This window comes from Molothrus ater, chromosome 7, assembly GCF_012460135.2.
Source record: "Molothrus ater isolate BHLD 08-10-18 breed brown headed cowbird chromosome 7, BPBGC_Mater_1.1, whole genome shotgun sequence".
NCBI lineage: Eukaryota > Metazoa > Chordata > Aves > Passeriformes > Icteridae > Molothrus > Molothrus ater.
The window spans coordinates 318,844-341,114 of record NC_050484.2 but is presented as its reverse complement, the minus strand read 5'-3'; the positions used below and the strand labels follow the sequence as shown (position 1 = coordinate 341,114).

The 22,271-nt window shown below is 48.3% G+C and overlaps 1 protein-coding gene and 1 long non-coding RNA gene across 2 annotated transcripts; both read right to left on the bottom strand.

Annotated features, from left to right (window-relative positions):
• Positions 1-10,260: 10,260 nt before the first annotated feature.
• Positions 10,261-13,258, bottom strand: LOC118688951 (histone H3-like centromeric protein A). The gene is made up of 4 exons (XM_036386924.1): positions 13,136-13,258; positions 12,548-12,639; positions 11,339-11,416; positions 10,261-10,734 (listed from the first exon to the last, which is right to left on the bottom strand). The coding sequence occupies exons 1-4, from the start codon at positions 13,209-13,211 to the stop codon at positions 10,600-10,602; spliced, it is 381 nt and encodes a 126-aa protein (XP_036242817.1). The 5' UTR covers positions 13,212-13,258; the 3' UTR covers positions 10,261-10,599.
• A 5,001-nt stretch (positions 13,259-18,259) lies between these two features.
• LOC118688923 (uncharacterized) lies at positions 18,260-22,058 on the bottom strand. The gene is made up of 2 exons (XR_004980537.1): positions 21,966-22,058; positions 18,260-18,786 (listed from the first exon to the last, which is right to left on the bottom strand). It is a non-coding gene; the product is annotated as an uncharacterized LOC118688923 (long non-coding RNA).
• Positions 22,059-22,271: the final 213 nt, after the last annotated feature.

The following is a 22,271-nucleotide window of genomic DNA, read 5'->3' as shown; positions in this document are numbered from 1 at the left end:
AGTGCAAAGAATCCTGCTCTAAATAGCTAGTCCCAAGTACATAGGGAGAAAAGTGTAGAATTACTTGGTTACATCTGAAGAGTTGTTTTGTGTTGCATTCTAGCATTAACTTCTATAAAAACTGTTGTAAATTTGATGTACTTCCCAAATCAGAACCTAAATATCTCCAGATAGGGTGAATGAACATTAGAAATATATCTTGTGTTAGAAACAATATAAAACCAAAGCAAAAAAAAACCCAAAACCACAAACCCCAAAAAACAAAACCTAAAAGCTCAAACTCACCGAGAAACTAACAAATGAGACAGTTTATTCCCTTGCCACTTTTTCACTTCTCTTCCACAATGTAACAATAGCTCTTGGCAGTTTAAAAAGTTGAAAGCATCCATGTTTATTTGAAACCACATTGCTTCTGAAAATATTTTGGCCTGAATATTGTTTCTAATATGATTTTCTGTTCTAAGTAAGTAGCCACGCTTTCTTCTATGTGTTATAATTGAAAATATTGCTTTCAATTATTTCTATGGTTTTAAGCAACTTAAATTGTGCAAGATGGTTTGGTTGAAGGAATAAAATACTCTTATTTATTGATGTACAACTATAGATGTGCCTGTACATGATTGTACAAATCTGGTCAGTTTCTTTTAATTGGTTTAATTTGTTTAAAAGACTTTTCCTATGCTCCAAATGTCACTGGTATGTTTTGTTAATAACTTTTAAAACATTTTGCTGAAGAAGCAATCCTCACAATCAATTCCTAACAATTTCCTTTTGAAAAGTGGATTTTCACTGAGTCTAAATACCGTAGATTAAATAACCAAATTTTTCCACTGAAAGTCAATTTTTAAAAGGATAAAATAAAGACATTATGGAGAACAATATTTATTCTACATCATTCATATTGGATATTGTGACAGACAGCTTTACTGTTTCTGATGGAGACATTTTAGATTTTCCAAAGAAGAAAGGAAGAAGGATAGTGGGAAAACCATCTTACCTTTAGGCAATTGATAGGCAAGTTCTTTAGGCACTACTTAGTGCCTCTGCAGTCTGTAGCATAAGTTCTCCATATTCTAGAAGAAAATAGAAGGAATAGAAAGATCTGGAGGAGGTGATTTAAATAGGTGTGCTCTTAGTCACTACTTGAATTAAGATTCAAATGAGCTTCCAGCTCAATAGATATCTGCCAGATGAGGACAAAGAGTTGTAGTGCTGCACAGCAGCCCAGCCTCTGCTCTGTTCTCTTCAGTGATCAGACTTCTAATAAATCATATTTTTTACCTAAATTTATAGTGCACGCTTTGCATAGATGTTGCATATGCTGTATTTGCATCTTGATAAGAATGGCTATTTTCTTATTTTAAAAGCTAGAAATTATGGACAGGGCATCGTATAGGCTCATGTTATTTTTTTACACCACATTACTTGAAATGATACTATGGTTCCTACATTTTAGAAACTTGCATGTACTAATCCAGAAGGCTTGATAGGAACTTTGATAAAATAAAAAATGCATGCCCTAAGTGTGTGCTAAACATGCCATGGATGTCTTCCTGCAAAATATGTTCGGTCATCAATGTAATTATTCTTTAATTGCCATAATGCCATAATACTTTGAAAAAAAATTGTATGTAAGCAACCTAAGTTAGACTAAATGGTTCACATGACGATGTAGTTAGGACAGTTTTTACCAAATATTTAGTTACTTTTATTACCTTCTAGGTAAGAAATCCAGGTAATAGATCCAGGAAGAATACCCCTTGACTTTGAGAACTAAATCCTAGTGAACAGAAAAAAGATAGTCCCTTCTTTAAGACCCAATAGCACACATCTGTGTGCAGGGGGAAGAGGTGTATCTGTGCGTGTGAATGGGAAGTGTACTCACCCACAAGCCAGAGCCAGTATTTAGTAACCAACATATAGTAAGTGTGGATGCATATAATTTCCTGCTCTATATTGATCTTTTTTTCAAAGGTTAATTTGCTTTTAAAGATTTTCTAGTCAGTTGAAAAATTCTTCTGTGTTTGTGTGAGAATAAAAATCTCTATAAAGCTTACTGTGTAAGGGCAATCCTTTGTACTTGATAGTGAATATTTAGAATATGATATTTTCATCTTCATAAATAAATTTCCATCTTTTGGAAATATCTTTGTTATTCAAAGTAGTAACTTTCAAGATGTATTTTTAGAAGGTGTAAAAATTGAGATCATCATTTGTATCACAGAAATACAAAGCAAATCCTTTAAAAGCATCCATTCCATCATTTCAATTTTGTATTTTTGAATTTTCAATAGCTAACTCTAATTCTCACTTTCAAATCACTTTTAAATGCTCTGTCTTGACACAATTTTGTCATTTATCCATTTCTAAGCTTCAAAATAATATTTAGGGAAGAGTCATTTACTGTATTTCACAGTTTGCAAATTAACATCAAAGTTAAGAGATGGATGGAAGTGGCAGAAGGAAGGAAGTGGTGGAAGGAAGTGGCAGAAATGGTGGAAGTGGCAGAAGGAAGGAAGGAAGTGGCAGAAGGAAGGAAGAGAAAATAGGAAGGAAGTGCAGAAGGAAGGAAGGAAGGAAGGAAGGAAGGAAGGAAGGAAGGAAGGAAGGAAGGAAGGAAGGAAGGAAGGAAGGAAGGAAGGAAGGAAGGAAGGAAGGAAGGAAGGAAGGAAGGAAGGAAGGAAGGAAGGAAGGAAGGAAGGAAGGAAGGAAGGAAGGAAGGAAGGAAGGAAGGAAGGAAGGAAGGAAGGAAGGAAGGAAGGAAGGAAGGAAGGAAGGAAGGAAGGGAGGGAGGGAGGGAGGGAGGGAGGGAGGGAGGGAGGGAGGGAGGGAGGGAGGGAGGGAGGGAGGGAGGGAGGGAGGGAGGGAGGGAGGGAGGGAGGGAGAAAAATAAAAGAAAATTCCCAAATGTCAGAAACATTAAAAATGATAAAATATTTGTGTGTCTGATAAAGTGCTAGGACTGTTACTAGATATAGTAATGCTAAATTGAACACATATGTGAGACCAAAACAGTTTAACTCATTGCATGGCGGTTTTTCAGAATCAATAGTCTGTTATTTTGATCTTAAACTACTTGCTGCTGATGCACAGAATGAATATTACCATAGAATAATAGAATGGTTGGGGTTGGAAGGGACCTTAAAGTTCACCTAAGTTCACCCTACATGTCATTGTCAGGGACACCTTCCACTAGATCGCCTTAAGCTCAAAGACCCATTCAAGCTGGCCTTGAACACTTCCAGGAATGGATCGCCACAACATGTTCCAGTGTCTCACAACCCTCCTGGCAAGGAATTTCTTCCCAATATCCAAAGGAAACATATACTCTTCAGGTTTTAAAGCCATCCACTCTTTTCCTATCACTACATGCCCTTGTGTAGCTCATCTGCCTCCTTCTGGTAGGCTGTCTTCAGCTACTGGAGAGCTGCTCTAAGATTTGTCCAGAGTCTGCTCTTCTCCAGGCTGAGAAAACGCCTGCAAGACTCTGGCTTGATGACAGACTCCATGTGCTGCACTGGGAGCTCAGACCATTCTTCTTGGAATTGTAGGATGCTCAGCGACTGTTGATTATTCTTCATTGTGGTACAGGTATTGAATAGTTTATTGTTTTAATAAAGACACACTTGAAACAATAAGAGCAAAATTTTAAAGCAAAATTAATTGGAGAAAAATTCCTAAACCTGTGGCCCATTACTCCAGCCCATCTATTGATTGTAAACGACATTCCTTGCAGATGTTATGATGCATGAGCCAAAGCCAAGTGATGGATACTACTTAAGACACATGTTCTACCTGCTCACTGGAATATGTTCTTAATGTTCAAAACAATCACCTGAACATTAAGAAGAAGAGATTGCATCATAAAGTAATTAAGTGCTTTGGTTGAAAGTAAAATGCATTTGAAGGAAATGGGTTTGGGGGCTAGCACAGCAAGATCTCAGAAATGGAGTGCCAGCTTAGTTCTCTGCTTCAGAGACAAGTGAAGCAATTCAGAAGTGTCCTCCTGTGAAAATAGTTGACAGATCTTTCTGCACAACAGTTAACAACCAGCATCAGAAATGTGTGCAAATAAAATACTAGCCACTACAAGTTTGTCATCCAGGAGTGGTAAGGCCACTCAGACTCATAGCAGTGGTTTTGCTGCTGTGCCTGTTAGAATAGACAGAAAAGAATGAGGAAAACTATTTTTTTCCATCTAGTTTGTTTCAGTATTGGTACAAAGACTATTTTCCTGCCCTCAGGAGACAGCAAAAACTGTCAACAACTGAAATGCTTCAGAAATGGAAATTATTTGAATCACAAATATTTCTTTTCACATAAAATTTAAAATGTAAGTCATAGCTATAAAACAGAGCTATTTAAAGATGAATGTGCTATACATACTAAAATATTTCCAGAGATAACTATTGTGTGCTAAGTCTGTTTAAAAGTCTAGATTCCTGGTAAAAAACTTGTACACAGCTGAGGTAGCTCCATGATATTCTCTTTTCAGATTAATTATTCTCTTCAGTCTCACCACCTCTACCAATTGATTTCCGTAAGTCCTTAGAGAACAGGAATTTAACAGTTTTAGTTTTATTTTAAAAATGACAGTGACAAGAGTTATTTGCACTCCCTATTTTCTGAAAAGCCTGAACATCAAGCCTTAAGAATTTGATCTTGAATTTTATTTCATATCAAACTAAATTTTAAGGGAGTGGCAGAGAGAATGGGAGCCTCAAGCGAAAAAATTTAGGCTTCTAATTCTTGGATTGTCTTCTTACTTACCTAAGACAAGAAGTGGAAAGAGAATAGATTAGAGTTAGCAGCTGTTTAAGATTTGCACGTACTCTTCCACTCTTCCAAGAGGTCAAGGATGGCTTTCTGGCCTTCCCTCCACAAGCTGCAGCTTCCTTCAAGGCACATACACCTGCTGTGGCATAGAGCCCTCCACGAGCTGCAGTGTAGGTATGTGTTCCTCCACGGTTCTCCAGGACTGCTGGGAGACAACCTGCTTCATGATGATGTCCTCCAGGGACTGTGAGGGATTCTCTGCTCTTTCAACTGGAGCACTTCCTCCTTCGTATTTCACTTCAGTATCACAGAGCTACTTCTCATACTCTTTTTTTTCCCTCACTTGTCACTGCCTATTCATATGTTTTGTACTTTTGACAATATATTTTCACAGAGACTGATGGGCTCCGGTTGCAAAAATGTGTCTTGCTAGAAAATTAGATGCTATACAAAACCAAGCTCTTATCGAAAAGAATAGTAGAAGTACTAATGTACTGCTAAAGAACCAGAAAACTGACAATGCTTCATTGTAATATGTCCCCTCATTTTGCCTTCTTTCTCCTTAAGATCTGGAAAGACTACTGGGCAGGAGACAGTGTGGTTTCAAAGAAAAGACTTTTTTAGGATTCTAAGGCTCATGTTCCAATTTCTTGAGAAAATTGAGAAAAGGCACTTTGTCTTTTGTGATAAATATCATTAACCAGTAGTGACAAAGTCTGACCAACAAGAGCAAATCAAAATCTGGTGAGACCAAGCAATATACCTTGAGTGGCCAGGACAGAATTATAGAGTCATAGAATCAGTTGAATTGGAAGGACCCCATCAGGATCATCATCAGTCCAACTCCTGGCCCTGCATGGGACCATCCTCGAGAATCACAGCATATGCCTGACAGCAATGTCCCAAACTCAGACAGGTGTGATGCTGTGACCACTCCCTGGAGAGACTCTTCCGGTGCCCAGCCATCCTCTGGTTAAAAAACTTTTTCCTGATACCCAACCTAACCCTCCCCTGACTCAGCTGCATGCCATTTCCTCAAGTCCTGTCCTTGTAGACCTCATTTGAGAACTTTCTAATAGGCTCTCCATTGAGGTCACCTAGGGCATGGCACCTTCCCTTTTTCAGTGATGCTTTTTTGCTGTCCTTGCTGCGACAGGACCCAAACTCCTACACCGATCCACCCTGGCTGCAGTTACAGGAATCACGTCGCAGGGTCACCATTTGTTGGATCAGCAGAAGAAATGCAGCACACAATATGAGTGATCAGCAAGTCTCCAACTTTATTGGTAGTCACACATATTTATATTGGTGTTAATGAAGTTCATACATATTGCAAAGAAGAGCTCATTATTGGTTAATTACTTATTGGACAACCACGCCTACTTCTATATTCTTATGGTTATTTTGTTACTACTTCTACATTCTTGTGGTTATTCTGCTGAAACTATCCTCATATTTTTGGCAAAAGACCCTCTCCTCTATCCAGTTGTTGCACCAAGGGCACAATGTCCTTGTCAGTGGTTGGACACTGACTGCTGAATCCTAGACTTGTCTCCTTCTAACTTAACCAACGGTATCATGTTGACGTGACCTTTCTCAGCTAGCCAACTGTCCACAAAGCTCTCCACATGACTCTACCCTGTGGGTTGAACTTGTTAATATGTGAACCAAATTTGCCTCCCACTGGCAGTGATTGCTCCTGCAATAAGGATAAGCTGTCCTTCTATGGTTAACTTGACCCTCAGTGGGGGTGTGCTGGAATCATTACTGATATCATTCCTGGATAGAATAAATAGTACGGGTCTCAGCAGCATTAGCCTGAACAGGTTACCCCTTAGTGGCTCAAGTTGTTTAATCGCTCGGACTAATGACGAAATTCCTTTTTCCCACTGAGAATCTCTCTGTTCCATCTCTTAAAATGTGGTTGAGTTGAATAGTGAATATTTCTTTGGTCTTTCATGGTGTTAGGCCTTGACATTCTTCAGGAGGAATCTCAACTTCTACTTTATGAAGTGCTTGTCCACTGCTGTTGCTGCTTCCCGTGTTTTCAGGGAGGTCTCCTGCACTTTTGAGTTGTCCTCCATGGGGAGGGTGCTCTCCTAATTTGAGCTATCAGTTCCGCAAAGTTTAGTATACCAGTGATTGTAGATGTGGTACTGGTGTTCTGCTGCCTGTAATAAATCATAAGCCGCAACTGTCTGTTCAGCTCTTTCATGAGCCAGACCCTAAGACTGGCTCAGTTGGTCTGAGTATGGTGCTCATAACACCACAGTTGTTGGTTCAATCTGTGTATGGCCCATTCACTTAACAGCTGGACTTGGTCATCTTTGTGGGTCCCTTTCAATTCAGAATATTCTGTGATCTGTGACATAATGACAATGCCAACAGCAAAGATTGGCTAAACACTGGCAAGTTCTACGTGGCTGGAGTGTGTTAAAATGATCACTGGCCACTGTCTCTGACAGGAGAGATAGGAGTGTGACTGAGTGATAGTACCTTTTTTCTTTTAATCTGTCACCACCCCATCAATGCCCAAGCACACGGGTGCTTATATTGTGGCCGTTAGGTTTGCAGTAATTGGGTATTTCAACTCTTAGTGGGGCCACATTGGCCAGAACTTCGGAAATTCCACTTCTCCCTGCAGCAAAAATCCAGCACAGGGACACACTAGAAGTCTTTGGATCAGGGAGTGCAGTTGCCACGTGGAGTCAGCACAGTCTCTGGATTCTTTAGGGTTTGGGCTAATGTTCAAACATTAACATTGACTCACTGCCATCAGGCAGACAACAGATTTAAACGTTCAGAACATCAAAACCCTAAATATTGTCCTTGTGATCTTTGATTGCAAAGCAAGTAGCCAATATCCACTTCTCATCCAGGACCCATAAATTAACCATAGCAGCTTAACAGAGAACATGTGCTCCATTTACTAAAGTGATTTTAACTCTTAGCGTCTGGGTCATACACCCAGCTTCTTGGCATCCTGCTTCATTAGTACTGAACGCTGTGCTCCTGTATCTATTAGAAATGTAATTAATCATTGACAAGAACCAACTGGAATCTGGATGTATGGGTCATTAGTATGTATTGATAGGGTTCCACTTGTCACATTTCAGTCTCACTTGGCTTGTGCGTGGAATGCTTTGGAAAATCAGCCACCTGAATGGACTCTTGCACAATACAGGATGAATTGGTAGCTTGCTTAGGCATCACCTTTGCTGTTTCTTTCAGTTTTCATCTTTTCTCCTTTTCTTCCTGGAACTGTTTCTGTAATTGTTCATTTCTCAGGGGTAAATAAGGTTTCCTCTCTCAGGTCTTGTTTCTTTCTTCTATAATTTTCCCTATTCAAATTCTAAAATAATTTCCTTACACTCTGCTGAAGCAAGTAGGGTCTTTAGATGGTCTTTCTCAGTCATAAGTTTATCCACTTGGATTCTCAGCTTTTCTCCTGTCTCCATCTCAGAAGCCAGTGGTGACTTTGATACCTCATTTTCTGTGTAAATCTTACTTTTGGTGAGCTTCCTTAAATGCTTGCAGCTGCCAGCCCCCAGCTCACTGAGGATGGCAAAAGTTGTTTCTAAGACTCCAATTAACAACATTAGCCTGTGAGGCCATAGTAATGATAGGTCTCCCAGGAGTTCCAACTCCCACATCAACATCTTTATCCTGCTTGTGGCAAAAGAGTGCAACTTTCCTTTTCCCCAAGTACTACATTCTCCAGAACAGCAGTGGATAATTTATCACTTCCCAAGAAATTCCTTTCTGCAAGCCTTTCTCTCAAACTTCATTCCATCATGCACTGGGACCCTGCTGCTCCCTTTTGGGCAGTCTGCTCCCTTGGTGCAATTCTAATCTCCTGATTGTTGTTCTGTTTACTAATTTTTAAGTGAAACCAATCCTTCTGCCATAGCTAATTAGCTCTGAAGATCTCTTTCCCCACGATAAGGGTCTTTTCCCTTGTCTTTCTCTCTGTGGGGTTAACACTTGCTTCAAGTGATCCTGAAATTCTGCTGCAGTGTTTTATCACATCCAGCAAAACTCTAACCATGGCAGCCACATACTTGGTTAACCAGTGATGTAGGTGAGGGCTGTCCTGGAACATCTGTCATTCATCAGTTGCAAAAACACTGCCTTCTGTACACTCTCTGTCCCATGATCTATGGTTGGGGTCTCGATCCTAAGCAAATCACTCCTCTCTAATGGATTCTACCTCCTGCTCAATAGGCGGCACTCTGAGTTAAAGACCACAGTTTTCTACAGTCACTTACCATTAAAAATACTTCTGGCCTCCAGAAGCCTTGGACCTCCACCTCAGACAAATGATTTAATCGCCGTCTGCCAGAGGCACTCTCCTAACATATCCAGTTTCCGATCACTATGTAAATCTGCTATACTTTTCCCAGAACTTTGCTATCTTGGTTGCTGTGTACCATACTGTTTTAGTAACAGTGTGCAGACCCTGACTATCATAGAAGGTTTCATCTTTAATTTGGGGTTGTAATGTGATTTCCTCATTATCAGATGTACTGCTGCTTATAGGGTCCTTAGAGACGTCAAAACAATTTTCTGTCCTGTCCACAATTTGCATTGTTAACTTTCTTTGAAAGTTCAGTAACAAAAATATTCCCCACCAAACCGAGCACCAGACTGTCTGGGGGAAAAAAGAGGGTTGAGGAGACCCCAAAACTGGAGGTTCCCAAAACAGGTGGGTGGGGGCTAGGCTGGGATTTTAGGGGGGATATTTGGAGTCCCTGAGGTTTGGGGGGCTCAGAGGATATCCCAAGGATGGCAGGGATGGGCAGGTTTAAGGGGATTTGGGGTCCAGGGTAGGTTTTGGGTTCTGAGGCTCGGGAGGGGTCTCCAAGGCATGAGGAAGGGGGCGGTTGGGGTCCCAGGGCAGGGTTGGGCGGGTCCGTTCTGGGGTCCCTCCCGTGCCCTCAGGTGCAGGCACAGGTGCTGCCGGTGCAGCGCCCCCGCAGGTCCCGCCCCTCCCCGCTCAGCAGCGCCCCAAGCGGCAGCAGCGGGAGCAGCAGTCGGGGACCGCCCAGAACCCCTGTAGCCCCGCCCCCCAAGTGTGGCCCTCCCGAAGCCCCGCCCCATAGCGGGGACCCCGTTGAAGCCCCACCCCCAGAGCTCCGCCCATGGACGGGAGACCTCCAGAGCCCCGCCCCCCGCAGGCAACCCTGCCCACGTTCAAGCCACCTCTAAGCACCGCCCACAAAGCCCTGACCTCCGCTCAAAAAGCGAATCCCTTAAGCGCCACCCCCAAGACGACTCCCCACCACCACTATACTTGGAACCCCTGAGGCCCCAAGACCTTCCTGGCCCCCATCCCAGGTGCCCTCACCTAAAATGCTCTCAGAGCCCTCTCCCTGTGGGTTCTCCTCCCCTCCAGAGTTCCCCCCCTGCGGTGCCTCAACTCCAAATCCCCTCCAAGCTCCCCAGCATCAGCACCTAGGGGTCACAAACATTTATTGTGGTACAGCAGAACTGGGAGGGTCTCCACTAGGGTGGAGATCCTGGGTAGGTTTCCCTGGGACTGGCATGCTGGTGATGGGGGTTCCAGGGAGATCATGGGTAGGGGTCCTCAATAATCTGAGAGGTGCTGAACTAAGGAAGGGGACCTCCACCACGGGATGGGTCCCTGAAGGGGTTGTTGGGGATCCTGAGGTGGGGGAGTCTATGGGGTGAGTCCACGTGGGGGGGCTTGGGGGACCCCATGACGGGGGACAGGGGAGCTTCTCAGCATGATGGTCCCATAGGAGGTCCCAGTAAGATTATGGGTGTGAGATTATCAGGAGAGACTCCCCAGGGGGTCCTCATTCATATGCCCCCTGCCTCAGGTCCCCGCAGGCGCCGGGCCAGCTGCAGATCCTTGGGGAACAGGGTGACTCGGCGGGCGTGTAGCGAGCACAGGTATGCGTCTTCCAACAGCCTCACCATGAAGGCCTCTGCTGCCTGTGTACCAAAACCTGAGGGAGGGTCCCCAAAGCACCCCAGCATGCCCCAACCCCCCCACCTTCCCCTGGGGTCAGAGACCCCCCCCAAACACACACCCGGGGGGCAGGGTCCCTCCAAACCCACACATGGGTGACCGAAGCACCTTGTGCCTGTAAATGTGTTAGGGGGGGATCAACACCCAATGACCCATCCTCAATCCCCAACAGACCCCGGGATAAGGGACCCCCCCACCCAGCACCCAGAGACCCTCTCAACATCCATGGAACCCTGTCCCAGAACCCATAGACCCTCCCCCCAGCCAATGGAGACCCTCCTAGACTCCCCTTCAGCTCCCATCACATATACCCAACAAACCTCTCAGCCTCATCCAAGCATCCAAAGAGACGTTCCTGGACCTCCCCAGCCTCAGAGACCCCCCTGGTATACCCCCCGCAGCACCCACAGACCCCCAGCCCCCATGGAAACTTTCTCAGTACCCATGAGATCCCCCTCAGCCCCTTCCCCACCCCTCTGAGTCCCTGGATACCCCTGCAGGACCCATAGGACCCCCCCAGCCCCTCTGTGACCTCCCTCCACCACGCCTGGGCCCCCCGAGCCCCACCTCCTGCAGCGCCAGCAGGGCCATGCTCTGCCAGCGGTAATCGACCCCGCGGGTGAAGAGCAGGCAGATCTCCCGCACCTGCAGCAGGGAGGGCACAGGGAGGGGGCACACATGGGGGCAGTGGGGTCACAGGGAGCACGGGGACATTGGGACAATATGGAGGGGATACGGGGGTATTGGGGACATCCCGGGCTGGGGCCACCACCATGGCAACACCCTGGAGACACTGCCCTGGGGACATCCCAGGAACCTGGGGACACCCTTGTTGTCATCCTGGAGACACTTTGGGGACACCCCAGGGAGAGGAACACTGGGGACAGGAACATCTGGGGATACACTGGGGAGTGGGGACGTGGGAACATCATGATGGGGACAGCCTGGGATCTCCCAGGTGGGAGGGAGGGGGAAAGCACCACTCTGGGAACACCTTGGGAATACCCTCAGCCATGGGAACATGGGGACACTTCGATGGGACAGGGGGGACAGTGCCAGCACAGCAGGAGGGGCACAGGGAACTCTCAATCCATGCAGCCTCTGAAGGTGGCAGGACACAGGGATGTCTGGAACCACAGAATGACATTGGAGGATATGCAAGGATGTTGCATGGGGGAGGACAGGCCCAGCATGTCACGAGGATGGGGAGGACAAGGACATGGGGAGGGCTGGAACTGGATTGAGGGGGGGCCCTGGGGGAAAGGGATGGTCTTGAAGAGTCCCAGGGGGTGATCTGGGGTTCTGGGGGGTAATTTGGTGGGTCTGTAGGGGGTTGGAAAATTGCAGTGGGTTTTTGGGATGGGGTCCAAGGGAAGGGTGGAGGGTTCCAGGTTGGATTTCAGGAGTCCAAGGTGGATTTGGGGTTGGATTTGACTGGGTCCTAGGAATTGTTTGAAGGGTCCCAGGGTGGATTTGAAGGCTCTGGGGGAAGTTGCAGGGTCTGAGAGAGTTGATCTGGGGTGTCCTGAGATGGATTTGGGGATCCCAGGAGAGGGGATCCAGAGTGGTTTGGAAGATCCCAGACAATGCTGGAGGTTTTGGGGTGAAATTGGAGGGGGTCCTGGAGGGGTTTGGGGGTCCCACAGTAGATTTTGTGGGTATCTGAGATGATCTGTGTGGTCCCAGGGGAGTTTGGGAGTCCGTGGGGGGTGCAGGGGAGGTTCTGGGGGGGAAATCGGGGTGCCTGGGGATTTTAGGGATGTGGGGGGTTCTCACCAGGCGGGCAAAGGGGCCGGGGCGCAGCAGCAGGCGGGTGCTGCTCTGGTACTTGCGGATCTCCTGCAATGCCCGCTGACCCGGGCGGCGTCCTGTGGGGGCATCAGATAGGGGTCTGTGGGGGCTTTAGGGGATCTATTTAGCCTGGGGGGCACAGATGGGGGGATCTGAAGGAACATGGGGGGTATAGATCTACAGGGCCTGTCAGAACACAGGGGGCTATAGGGGATCTATGGGGGGGCTATAGGGGCCGAGGGGACAGGGGGAGGCTGTGGGAGTTATAAGGGATCTGTAAGGTCTGGGGGGACATTGTGGGTATAAAGGATCTATAGGGAGCTATAGTGATGGCCGATATAGGGGAGTTATAGGGGACAGGGAGTATGGGGGTAGAGGGGATATAGGGGAGAGGGAATGTGAGGTGACTCTAGGTGGTGGAAGCATATAGGGGTATATAGAGCACAGACTAGGGGCGGAGGAAAACAATAGAAGGAGTCCATAGGAGTGCTCTAGAGGGGGGCCTGAAAGGGGGCTCGATGTAGCAGGTCCATAAGGGGTGTCTATAAAGGGAGTCCCCCGCCCCTCACTCACTGCGTGCCCGCGGCCGGGGCGGTGGGGGGGTTGGGGAACGCCCGCGCCGTCGGGGGGTGGGTTTGGGACGGGGCATGTTGAGGCCGAGTCCACCGCAGGGTCAGGGCGAGTTCAGAAGGGGACACAGCGCCTGGGAAAGGGAGAGTCGGGGTGAGCTCAGGTGTCCGGAGCCCCCACGCCGCTCCCGGGATCCGCCGCGCTGCGCCGTCCAAATCTCCCGCCGCGCCGCTCGTGACGTCACTTCCCTCCGCGCGCCAATCGGGGCGCGCGAGCGCCCGGGGCCGCGCCGGACTCCGCGACTCGATGGTCCCGCGCCCGCCGAGGGCTCATTAGCATAACTCTGCATGGCCCCACCCCCAGGCACCCCGCTCCTTGGTGCTCCCAGGGTAGTCTCAGTTATCGTCCCCGTGCGGTGCCAGTACGGGCTCTGTAATCGTCCTGGTGTGATCCCAGTCACTCCCATGTGGTTCCCGTTGCTCTCAGTCATCTGCATGGTTCCATTTACTCCCAGAATGATCCCAGTATGATTCTAGTCCCCTGCAGTATGATTTTAGTGCTTTCCAGTCACTCCCAGTGTGAGTCCAGTATGATCACAACGACTCTCAGTATGATCCCTGTCATACCCCCAACGGACCCAATCAATTCCTGTCACTACTAGAATGATCCCACTATGATCCCAGTCACTCCCAGTATGATACCAGTTGCCCCCAGTGTGGTTCCAGACACTCCCAGTGTGAACCCAGAGTGGTTCTGGTTGTCCCCTCCTGTATGATCCTAGTTGCCCCAGTTATGGTCCCAGAACCTCCAACATGGTTCCAGCATCTTCCCTTTGCTCCCAGTGTGTCTTCAGTTGGCTCCCAACATGGTCCCAGTAGCTCCCTGTGCCTCCTAGTACCCAGTGGGGGTCAGTGAAGGATTACAATTGTCCATGAAATCCATTGGGAGAAGCAGATTGGGGTGTTAGTGAACCCATGGTGGCCCAGGTGGGCTTTGGGGTCTCTTGAGGGCATTGCCTCGCAGACCTCCCAGTTAACCCCCAGTTTTCCCAGTGGGCCACCACACTCCTTATTTGACCCCATCAAGCCTCCCAGTTGCCCCTAGTTGCCCACCCAGGCCAGATGTTGACTAGGACCGGCCCCAGCACTGAGCCCTGGGGAACCCCAGCAGTGCCCAGCCCCAGCTGGCTGTGGCCCCATTCCCACTCCTCCTTTGCCTGGCCACCAGTCACGTGTTCCCAGCGAGAGGCACCTGTCCCAGCCGCGAGCTGCAGGTGCTCCAGGAGAGGCAGGGAGATGGAGGCAGTGCCAAAGGCTTTGCTGAGCTGCAGGCAGACATACCCACACATGTCCAACACCCACCGGGGTCACCTGGGCACAGCAGGAGATCAGGTAAGTCAGGCAGTACCTGCCTTTCCCAAGCCCTGGCTGTTCCCAATGCCCTGGTTTTCCTGTCCGTGCCATGGGTGCTGAAGTCCCAGGCGGTGCCATGTTGCCAATGGGACACTGTTGTGCTGGCCATCACTACCTGCTGTTGTTCAACTACCTCAGCAGTCCCGCAGCAGAAGGGTCCTCTGAAAGAACAAGCAAGGGATTCAGCTGTCTGAATTTCTTCTGTTTCCACAGCAGCTCTCCCAAAGCCCAATGGTGTCCTTTTGGGTCCTTGAAATACCTCTTCTGAGGTGATCTGTGCCAAGGATACACAGAGCCTGTAGGCCAGCGACAATGGCGTTTTTCTACCACTCATGCCCAGTCAGGAGCACTTCAGCTTCCAGTATAGTCCCTGTTGGGATCCCCCCGTCATCTCAGAAACAGAGGTGGATTCTGCCCCTGCATGATGGCATCAGGGAACATTGTGCACCCATGTCAACTGAAGCCTTGTGCTCCTGTGGCTCTGCTATGCCAGGCTATGGATCCACACAGTCCAACTGACCCCACTGTCCTTTTTCCACACCTGGCTGGAGCCAGGGCCCCTCTAGCTCTGATCATGGTACTTGTTGCTTGCTCCTTGTAAATATGATCTGAAGGTCCTTTCCAGAGGGTCAGAAGTAACATCAGCCCTTCAATTCCACCTGAAGACTTGCCCAGTGGAAACTGAGTGGCATTTTTCCTTGAAAAGTTTTCTGTGGTGGTTAATTTTTCCTCTCAACTCACATACCTGTGCTGCCAAGGCAGAGGTGGGTTTTCCATCCCACTTCCATATGTCTTCACCATGGTCAGGCAAGTAAAACCACAGGTTACCTTGTGGTGTGCCCCTCTCTCTTGAGCAGGGGGCACTTGCCCCCTCTAGAGTCCAGTCTGTGCTAGTGGAGCATAGGGCACTTTCAGTTGCTGGAGGTCTTTTCCACAGACAAGATGCAAGCCCATAGGGTGAAAAAGATACTTTCTTCATATTGTGAGAATTTGGTATCCAAATTATGGACTCTTTGTTCTCCTTTCCATGACATCACTGCCAATGAGTTGGTATATGGTGATGGCACCTCAGTAGGAACTTCCATCACATGGTTTGTGTATACTGAACCTCATCTGGATCTACAGGGGACTGTAGGTCTGGACACAATCCTGTGCCATGTGCCCTGGATGATCCTGCCTGAGCAGGAAGGTAGAACCAGATGATCCGCTGGCCCCTTCCAACCAAACTGATTTTGTGATTCTGTGAAAGCAGGAGCAACTTGCAAGTGATTATGGCATACAGACAATTGGGGGAAAGAAAGTTCTGCTAGTTACAGGGAGGAATGATAGCACAGGGAGCAGGATAGAGGGATATGGAGAGTACATATGGCACAGGGATGAATGACGGCACATTGTTACCGTATTTCAGCTGGTTTGTGATAGACAAACCAACCAGCCCCTGGTTTGACTGACAGGGGCTCGCCCAGTCACATCTCTCCCAAGGCTGCAGGCGTTTCCTTGGCCAGGACCTGGAGGGAGTAGAGTTCTGACCTGTGAATGTATCCAGATGGGATTTTTCAAATGCCCTATATAAGCAAGGGCTTGAGAAAGAAAAGCTCTCTGTTGCCACATGAACATTAGGGTTGCTGCAGTTTGAATTTATTTTAATGATTCCTCGTTAAGTGGTTTGTTCTGTTGTACCCCCATGTTCTCCCTGAGTTGGTTTACCCTTGGCTTTTATACTCCCTCAAAACTGCTCCTCATGCCATTCCCCACCGTTGTTCCAGCTCTTTCCCTGCCAGCCCTTGATTCCTGAACCTCCCCTGCCACTTAAACCTCAGGCCAATCCCTGTCCTGCAACATCCCTTTGGAATTCCCCTACTCCTCGAAGCCCCATTGGCCCATGTGACCCATCCTCTCCACCCTCCTACCCCAGCTGGCCCGGGACACTCCATGTAATCCCCTCACTCATCCTCTGAGGATTCCCTATTGGTTAGCTGTTTGTATCCACCCCCTGACTTGTATCTGTACAAAACCCCTCGCACAATGGAGCTAGGGGCTCTTTGTCCTGCTCCTTTCATCAGGAATAAACTGTTCCTTGTGGAACCTCAAGATGGAGAGCCTCCTCCTTTCTCTTCTGCCTGCTCCCTGTTGTGGCTTGTGTCTGGCACCTTAGAGCAAGTGGTTATAAAGGTTCTGATTCTGGTAAATCCCCATACCGAGGCAGTTCCCGACTCCTGGCGTGGCACCGGAGTTCTAAGAGCTAGCCCGAGTTCTGGCAGCCTCTTCAGGGGTGAGTGGTCTTTGTCTCCTGCCAACTTCCCCAGCCCCCTACCTGACACTCACAGCACGGGGAGCAGGACAGAGCAACAGAGAATAAAGCAGGAAGAGGCACATGAGATAAACCAGAAGGAAGGCAGGGAGAAGGTTCCCCCACTGGACTCCATAAAATTACATCACAGAACTGATGTAATTGCCTCTCATGACGGAAGAGTTCCTGGATGGATGAGGGGAGTGAAGTGGGTTTCTCCCTTGGCAGCCTTTCAGAAGGACTCAGCAGGTGGGCTGAGGGAGACGTGGGCAGGGAGGAACCTCACCTGTTCTGCCACATCCCACAGGGTTGAGAGAACAAAAACCAGCTGAGAGCAGTGCAACACTGTTATAGATACATAATATTAGCTTTTTGCAAATATTAAAGTGGATTTTATATGTGTGATGTTAAAGTAACTTTGTTATGAAGATATCATTTGTATTTCTACTGTCAATTAAGCTTAGAAACAGTAGTGAAATAGCTATGCTTGTGTTAAAATGCCTGCTTGGATGGGATAACATCCAATAAACACAGGATGAGGACACCTGCTACAGATATGCCAACTATCAGCACTCACCATCTGAAGAAAGCATGAACCAAGGCCCAAACTGGAAGTGATTAGGAGAAGGTGTCAAAACCACAGCCAAGAAACACGCATGCTCTAAAAGGGTGGACCAAAGGAGGGGCCATGTAAAATAGTTCCTGGAAAATGTAAACTAGTTTATGGATATACATAAGAGTCTATGAATATGCAACGTGCTGATGTAAAGGAAAAGGTATTTAGGGGTTTCCCTGAAGGTGACAGTGTGGTCTTGGCTGAGTGCCAAGATGCATCCAGCCGTAATAGCCTTTGCTTTATGGTCCTTGTCTCCTATTGTCCTTTATTAAACTTCTAAAATTTTCACAAGAGAGTGAATGTGTTTTTCAAAAACACTCATAGTTCTGTTTCCTTTAAACTCAAATCTGGAGAAAACTCCATCCATCCCTTCAGGGACACAAATTAGGTTTCACTTCCCAAACCCCAAATATTCTGAGGTAAGGTGATTGTGCCAGACCAGGATATTTTTTTGGCTGATCTCCAGAGGTCCTTCCAACCCCAACTATTCTTTCACTGCCCAAAACACAGGCAAGAGCCTCAGCAACCACTGTTTGGGTAGTTTTCCTCGGCTTCTAAAGTTTCCGGATACTTTGCCATTTCAGAATCTTCACTTAAGGAAAAATGAGGTGTCAGGACCTGCTGGACGTCCCCACATTCCCTCCCCAAACCCTGCAGCAGCAGGGAGAGCCTGTCATGTCTGAGTGAAAATATTTTATTTTTCATTAAAAAACATATGAAAAATGCTGCTTTTATCTCTAAACCCTTTAGGTCTTTCCTGCCACACCTCGTATCACTTCAGAACAGGAGATTTATAAACCTTAAAATCCTTGAGAAAAATAACATTCACGGTTTAATTTTATTTTGGTGCAGTCAGGAATGGTCTTGTGGGATTTGGTGATGTTCACTGGGAGTAGCCCAGCAAAGGAAAATTATGAGCAAGGGAAGGGTAAATTATGCACAAGTTAAAGTCTGGAGAGCGAAGTACCTGCCTTGCAGATGTGCTGCAAGGGAGATTAATAAGTAGCATCATCATAATCTCTGTATTAATAAAAGGTGAAACAATGACCTCTTGTGTAACACAGCCCAGACAACTTGTGGAAAGTAAAACATTTTAAAGCAGCAAATCCACGGCCAGAGTAACACCCAATGCCGGCAGCTCGTTCTTGGCCAGGCGCAGCTCCTTCAGTCGTGTCAGGTTGCAGAATACCTCAGGGCCAAGGCTGTGCAGCCCTGCACTCTACAGGTTCAAGCTGTGCAGTTGGCTCAGATTCTTGAAGATGCCGGCAGGCAGGTGGCCTATCCCGCCGCTGCTGTCAGCCACTGCAGTGTGGAGACCCTGGGGGGCATCCTGATGCTTGGGGAAACACAGGAAGCTTCCCTCAAAAAGCCGGTAAGACCCCATTGTCTCCTTCCCCCGCGCTCCTGAGCCACTCCCTCCCTATTCCCTGATTGGCCCTTCTCTTTGTACTGCCCCGAGACCAGAGTGACCCCGGGCCCCTGGGGAGAGAGAAACGTGGACCCTCCATGTGTGTGTGCCTGGGACCCGAACATGTTACCATGTGGCTGAATTAAACATCTGTGGATACCATGCACAGGCCCTTTTTGCTTCTTTACCCTGGACTTTCCTATTCAGGCTGCAACACTGCAGCTGTGCCAGGTCATCGAAGGCATTGGCAGGGATGGCCGACAGCGAGTTCTGTGACAGGCAGAGTGAGCGCAAGGCACTGAGGCCCTGGAAGAAGCGTTGTGGGACCACACGCATCCCCTGTGGCTGCTGCGCCTGCAGCTTCAGCTCACAGAGGTTGTGCAGGGAGCAGAAAGGTGGCAGCTGCCGCAGGTGTGGGCTCAGGCAGCGCAGCGCATTGGCAGCAGCTCCAGCATGCCCAGAGTCACCTGCACCAGCTGGAATGCGGCCACAGCTCACCTCCAGCAGCCGACTGCAGGCCAGGGAAAGCCGGCAAAGCTGTGGGAGGCCCTGGAATGCCACAGCTGCCGAGTGCCACAGGTTGTTCCCGCCCAGGCCAAGGGTCTGCAGGCGGTGATAGAATGACCCACTCAGTAGATGAGGGAAGGGTGGTGGATGTATATTTATAGACATCAGTAAAGCCTTTGACACTGGAGAAGCTGGCTGCTCATGGATTGGACAGGGCAACTGTTTGCTGGGTGAAAAACTGGCTGATGCCCAAGCCCAGAGAGTGGTGGGGAATGGAACTAAATCCAGCTGGGGCCAGTGTAGCAGAACGTGTTCCCTGCCACAAGAGCTTGCTAACTGGTGAAATAAATCACTAAAGACCGCTTGTCTCGTGGTTATTTGGGTGCCATGGAAGTGACACTTGTAGCTGACAATAAACATCTTGCTGTGGAAGCAAGATTGTGGAAAGATAAGCTGGAATTTCTGACACTTTGCTTCACAATCTATTAAAGCTACACCAAACTTTCACAAAGTAGAAGTTTCTGCACATTCCCTGGAAATGTGTGGGGCTTTTCCCCCAAAGTTGGGATGCTGGTTTTGTGGTTCCTCTCTTGAAGGTTGAGTGAAAAGACTCAGTGCACACTCTTGCCAGTTTGTTGGTAAGTTACATTGACTCCTAATCTGTACTATTTCTTTCTTACTTTGATATAGGTACCTTAATGTTGTGCACTGTTTTATGTTTTACTATTTTATGTAATCTACTAGTAGTTCTTCTGTTTTACACCATGTAGTAAGTAACTCTGTTCAAGATCTTTTGTCTATTATCTCCTGTCTATTCAATAAATAACTAATTTCATAATAGACCTGATCTGCCACTCTTAGAACTTGCAAGCCAGAGTGGTTTAGGTGCGGACCACCTAATTCAAGCTGTACCCAAAAAATCTTCGTCTAAGACAGGGCTTGTCTGAAGCTCCCACTCTGTCCATAACACCCACTTGTGGGTGACCCCAGGAGTCAGTGCTAAGTCCAGTCCTGTTCAACATCTTTATTGATGATCTGGATGAGGGGATCAAGTGGAAGTCAAACTAAGTTCACAAATGACACCAACTTGTGTGGGAGTGTGGATTTGCTGGAGGGCAGAAAGGCTCTGCAGAGGGATCAGGACAGGCTAGATCAAGAGGCTGAACCAGTATTCTCCCCCACTGGGATGCCTATTGGGTAGGAATCATGCCCCAGGTACCTCCACCTGAGGGACTAGAAAGGGCTGAAGCAGTTCCTGAGAGACTCGCACCTCCCCCAGGCCATCTCCCCCAGGAGCTTTTACATCAGGTTTTCTCTTGCTGTTTCTTCCTGAAGCGTGAGTAATGGAGCAGCCTGGGAGGGCACTTGGGGTCAGCCAAGGTCACCTACCCCAAACTTCCCCCACTTTTAGAATCCCAGGCTGGTTTGGGTTGGAAGGGATTTCAAAGGTCATCTCCATCCACCCCCTGCCATGGGCAGGGACATCTTCCACTATCCCAGGTTGCTCCAAGCCCTGTCCAACCTGGCCTTGGACACTTCCAGGGATGGAGCAGCTGCAGCTTCTCTGGACAACCCGTGCAAGGGTCTCACCACCCTCACAAGGAGGAATTTCTTCCCAATATCCCATCTAACCCTGCCCTCGGTCAGGTGAAAACCTTCATCCTCCATCCTGTCACCTGATAAAGTCCCTCCCCAGCTCTCCTGGAGGCCCCTTTCTATATTATACTTCATCTCTCTATTAGATTTATACCTACATACATATCAGCCCAAAAAGTGGCTTAGGCAGTCCATGACTAGTTGTGGCCACCTGGGGTAGCCCCTTTTGGGGGTGTGGGAGAGTGCTGGGGGTTTGGGCAGATCTATGGGTCATTTTAGAGAGCCTCAGGAGGTTGTAGAGGGAGGTTTGGGAGGGTCCTGAGGGTTTATAGGTTGTTTTGGGGGGAGGGGGAGCATTTTGAGGGGATTCTGAGGGTATTTGACATCTACTGGGGAGTCTGTAGGGGATGGAGGGGGTCTCTGGTGTTTTTGGGGTGGGGGGGGCATACAGGACTGTATATTCCAGGTCCCTAAAGCCCTCTCAACCTGTTCTTCATCTGACAGGATTTATCTCCACCTGTCAGGGAAGTTCACCACACAGACTCGGTTCCTGATTCCCATGAAATTTTGATGTGCACAACACGCAGGAATGTTTTTCCTGCAATTTCCCTGGCTGCAAGTGGGACCACGGGAGTGGCACGAAAAAGTGTGGAGTCCTGTTCATCCTCCACATCGGCAATTGCAGTTTTGATTCAAATTTTAATTAAAGACTGAAGTGTTGCTGATACTGCGAAAGAGTCAGGGTCTTTCTCTACATTGCTGTCATCACGCCAATTCCCAGGAGACACTCGAGGGGCGCTTGGAGGCCAGCTGGGGGGTGCTTGGGGGATCATGAATGGATCTGTAGGGGCGCTTAGGGGTCGGGGAGGCGGTTAGAGAGCATTTGGGAGTCCGAGGGGACACACAGGGGGCATTTTGGGGGCAAGTAGGGGACGGGGGTCGGTGGGACTTCGGGACCCTGAGGGGCACTTGGGGATCAGGAGAAGGAAACTGGGGGTACTTACGGGGCCCCGGGACGCACTCACGGTTCAGGGAAGCACTTGGGGAGCAGCCGGGACGGTACTTAGGGGACAGTCCTGGCTCTAGTGGAACTCTTCAGGGGTCGCGCAGCATGACGGGAACCGCAGTCACGGCTCTATCGGCGTCCTACAGGGCCCCGCGGTCTTTCGGGAGTTGTAGTCCAGGAAGTGAGTAAACTGGCGCGAAACCAGCGGCCAATGGGAGGCGGGGGGGGGGGGGACGAGGGATTTTTGGGGGCTCAGGGGGAGCGTCTGACGCCCCCATGCCCCCCCCGCCCCGCCCCCACCCCC